At 42.8% G+C, this 4,358-nt stretch overlaps 1 protein-coding gene across 1 annotated transcript; it reads left to right on the top strand.

Annotated features, from left to right (window-relative positions):
• Positions 1-323: 323 nt before the first annotated feature.
• Positions 324-4,127, top strand: adrb2a (adrenoceptor beta 2, surface a). Its single transcript, XM_062043746.1, has 2 exons — positions 324-473; positions 707-4,127. Exon 2 carries the CDS (start codon positions 707-709, stop codon positions 1,955-1,957), a length of 1,251 nt encoding a protein of 416 aa, XP_061899730.1. The 5' UTR covers positions 324-473; the 3' UTR covers positions 1,958-4,127.
• The last annotated feature ends 231 nt before the right edge of the window (positions 4,128-4,358 follow it).

Here is a 4,358-nt window from a genome sequence, read left to right as displayed (position 1 = left end):
GTGTTTTTAAACAGATCCAGACCTAAAGTCGCCTCGATGCATCACTGAATGAAAACACGTTATATCTGCATCGTATAATAAACGCCAAAATGCAGCCGCGGATTGTAACAATGTTAAGTTTTTTGAATTTGAAGTATTTAAACGTGTTGCCGGTTCTCATCTTATGCAGTCACAGCTGCAGGGACAATGTGTTCAAACTCTCTGGAGCGCTCAGCACCCTCTGCTTGCTTGCCCCTCTCATTGGCTGAACCTCGCCCGTGATGTCATCGGTGCACGTTATAAGGGCTCTGACAAATAGCCTGAGAGACACATGAGAAGCAAAGCCGCTCAACTGAAGGGGCAGAGTGAGTGAGACACCAGGAGAATAAGAAATAGCCGTTAGGAAGAAAGACATGTGAGTTGTGACTGAAACAACTTGAACCGTGACTTTTCTGTCGGGAGGAAGGAAGGAAGGAAGGAAGCCACCTGTGGAGGTTTGTGTTTTTATATTTGCTTAACTTGTTTAATGCTGACTGAAGCTTCGCCGGATTGGATTGAAGCTTTTTTTGGCGTCAGTTTGTTCAGTGGGTGTAATTCAACTACCAGCAGACATGTGGGTGTGCTTAGTAGTTAGTACTTGTTTGGTTTTAAGGTTTTGCTTCTTGCACACACCGTTTCAAATAAAAATGCTGGTCTTAATTTGCTTATGTTTGTTTGTTTTTTTCAGATGGAAAGCCCAACCCCTCCGCTGTATCTCAATACGAGCACAGAGATGTTCAACTCTTCATCAGAGCCGACCAAAAACCAGGAGGGTTTCAGCGAGGCGACCATGATTCTGCTGGGCATGATCATGTCGTTGCTCATCCTGTGTATCGTTTTTGGCAACATCCTGGTCATAACCGCAATCGCCCGCTTCCAGCGTCTCCAGAACGTTACCAACTGTTTCATCACCTCCCTGGCTTGCGCCGACCTGGTAATGGGCCTCATCGTGGTTCCCTTTGGTGCCTTTTATATCATCTTCAAGACCTGGCACTTTGGTAGTTTTTGGTGCGAGTTTTGGACGGCCACCGATGTTCTCTGTGTGACCGCCAGCATCGAGACCTTGTGCGTCATCGCCATTGATCGTTACTTGGCCATCACTTCGCCCTTCCGCTACCAGACCATGCTGACAAAATGCAAAGCTCGCATTGTGGTCGTGCTGGTGTGGGTCATCGCTGCCTTGATATCTTTCCTGCCCATCCACATGAAGTGGTGGATCTCCGATGGCAAAGAAGCGAAGGAGTGCATCGAGGACAGCAGCTGTTGCGAGTTCTACACCAACACGGCTTATGCCATCACCTCCTCGATCATCTCCTTCTACATTCCCTTGGTCATCATGGTGTTTGTCTACAGTCGTGTTTTTCAGGAAGCCAAGCAGCAACTCAAAAAGATCGACCAAAGCGTGGGACGGTTTCACAACAGCGACAACCTCGTATCTCTGGAGGCTAACAACGGGCGCGGGCAGAAGAAAGTAAAATTCTGCCTAAGGGAGCACAAAGCTTTGAAAACTTTAGGCATCATCATGGGGATCTTCACCATATCCTGGCTGCCTTTCTTTCTGCTCAACGTGGTAGTGGCTATATGGAAAGTTGAAGACATTGACCTAACTTTTAGGATTCTCAACTGGATAGGGTACGCAAACTCAGCCTTCAATCCGCTCATTTACTGCCGGAGCCCCGAGTTTAGAAACGCCTTCAAGGAAATCCTCTTCCTCAAACGGAATCAGGTCTCCAAAGCGGGGCCTGTCAATGGATACATCTATAACCGACACAGCTGGCAGAGTGAACAGCAGGGGCGGAGTAAACGCAACTCGGAAGACAGCGACCCTGACGAGGGCTGTCTGGGGAAAGGAGCGTGTGTCGGCAGTGTTGAGGACAGAGTGGTGGACTCCAACGGGAACTGCAGCAAAGACCTCACCACTGTATCAGCTGTACTTTAAACAATGACACTTTTTGCCAAGAGGGCAACTTTTATGTTTACACTGCTGCCGTGAACCTATTGACTTTGGCAGGTAAGGCCAGTGCAGCAGCATAGTAGAGTCATGGCTTGCCACACGTTACAGAAATACTGCACATTTTACTTGTTCACTTTGTGCGTAACAAATCTACCTCACCACATCTTCAATGTGGGCTTGCCTTTCAGTAACACAATAGCACAGATGCTGCTCAGTTAAAAAACTAATTGATCTTAAAATGTGTTAAATCGGAATCCATGGTGCTTAGTTTGAAGCGATACATTCCAAAACCATTCCGCAATATCCACTTATCCTGTATTTGAATCGCTAAACAAGAGGTTTGGCATCATTCCCCTTTGCTGGATTATGAGGCCCTCGCTCGCCTGATCTCCCTTTTACAGCCTGCTTCATGGGAGGTTGTGTAGCAGATAGAGCCACTGATAAATAACACTTATCTGCGTCTCACTGGCACAAGCAACGCCCGGGGGTAAATTCTGTTGGCTGCATGATAAAAGCCTGCACATTTGTTGAGCAATGAACAATCTCATTACCAGGACTAGTAAAGTTACTGTTTTTAAATTGTTTTAAACAGCACAAGTTGGATGTGTCTTTATTACATTCAGCGCACTGGTTCATTTGAATGTAAGACATGTTTGTTTCTGAAATGTTTGAATGTATTGTTTACAATGTGTGTTTATGCACATACCGTAAGGCTGAGAATAGTCGAGACGAAATATTTGGCATGTGTTTAGGATGAATCATATCAAAAAGAAGAGGAAAGCAATGCACCTTTATCATTGTGATGTTTTCCAGACATCTATCTCTTATCCTTAAATGGATGTTCCGTGCTATCATGAAACGATCCAGAGGAGTGTCAGCACAGTGTTCCTGACTCGCTGTGTCTGTCTATCAGGAAGTGACCCAATCCAGCTAAGCCCAGCCCAATAAACATGAGTAAATCCATTATCCCTTGTGTCAAGCTGCAGACTCTCCTCCCTTAAAACAACACTGCCATACAAAGTTCTCAGTTTGAAAGTTGGCAGTCCCGAAAGAGCCGGTGTAAAATGAGTCTGTGGACAAGTTTATAGGGACTGCATCTCACACTCTTGGCCTAAAATTGCTGACTGATAGTAGAGTTGTATGCTTTGAACACAATCAGTGTTAGTGACCTGTGTTCTTGTGGACGTAGCCTTGTCTGGTCCAATGACGCCATCAAAACTATGAACTTTGTATCTCTATGCATTGTCACTCAGCATGGCAAAACATAAGAAATTGACGCAGGTCAATGTTTGGGAAGTGGAAAATAAGCTTTCCTCTCATATTTGTTTAACGCTCCCTGGTTTTCTTTTTCATGGATTTATTACAAAGTAAATGCAATGGTTGACTGTCATAAAAAAATGCTCCCCAGATGTATTTTCACTGTGCAGAGTAAGAAAAAAAGAAGAAAACAGGATTTGATTCCTGACCAACATTTTTATTTATTTACATACGCCATGCAAAACAATTTTGTCTCCGTTTTGTCTTTGTCACTGTGGGTTTCACTGACACGTTTCAGGTTTGTACAAAACAGCTGTCATTCCTTGAATGGATTTTTAAACTGATTTATCTGGCATGGTCAATTTGTCTTGTTGCCGATGTGCTGTTGCTGTTTCTTTTCAAAATAATGATCTGATTGGTCTTATTAATGCGGGTCTTTGAACAATATTGCTTTCTCTCCTTGCATCTCAGTTCTGTTAACCTCCATGTGCGCATAACACAGTCATTTAAAAGACAAGACATCTAGACGACATTCCAAGACTTGAGAAAGTTAAATGGATGGATTACGGTTTCATTGGATGTATCATGCCAAAAGAGATTCATTGGTTCTCAAGTAAAAGTGCATACATTTGTATTCAAGAAACATCATAAATGACTTAAGGGTTAATTTATCAATTTGTACCTATATATTATTATAATTGTGCATATGGACTTTTGTGTTCATGTTTGCAAAGACTGGGACAAGGCTGATTGTTGTGGCTACTTGGTGTGTGTAATTGTTACTTAATATGCTAAAGCTATTGTGTGAAAAGTGGTCTCTCTTGCAGCTGAATGTTTACTCAATGTTTTTTGGTTCGGACAAGTTTGTTGCGGTAAATACGGTAACTATGTTGCATTATGTGGTGTCCTGTGATATATTTATAAACATCTGGAGTTATTGTGTTGAAATAAATTATTCACTTGTTGCATGAACTGTCCTCATTTTATGAGCACTCAATTGCACCACAGTAAAGATGTCATGTTTAATTGTATTTCATGCATTAAACAATTATGCTTATTCTATTCCCAGACGTCCCAATTAATAAGAGGGACATTTCTGTTACAGTATATCAGTATCTTATGATTTTGA

Source organism: Entelurus aequoreus, linkage group LG04, assembly GCF_033978785.1.
Source record: "Entelurus aequoreus isolate RoL-2023_Sb linkage group LG04, RoL_Eaeq_v1.1, whole genome shotgun sequence".
Taxonomy (NCBI): domain Eukaryota; kingdom Metazoa; phylum Chordata; class Actinopteri; order Syngnathiformes; family Syngnathidae; genus Entelurus; species Entelurus aequoreus.
Note: the sequence above shows the minus strand (reverse complement) of the source record. Positions and strands in the feature narration are given on the sequence as shown.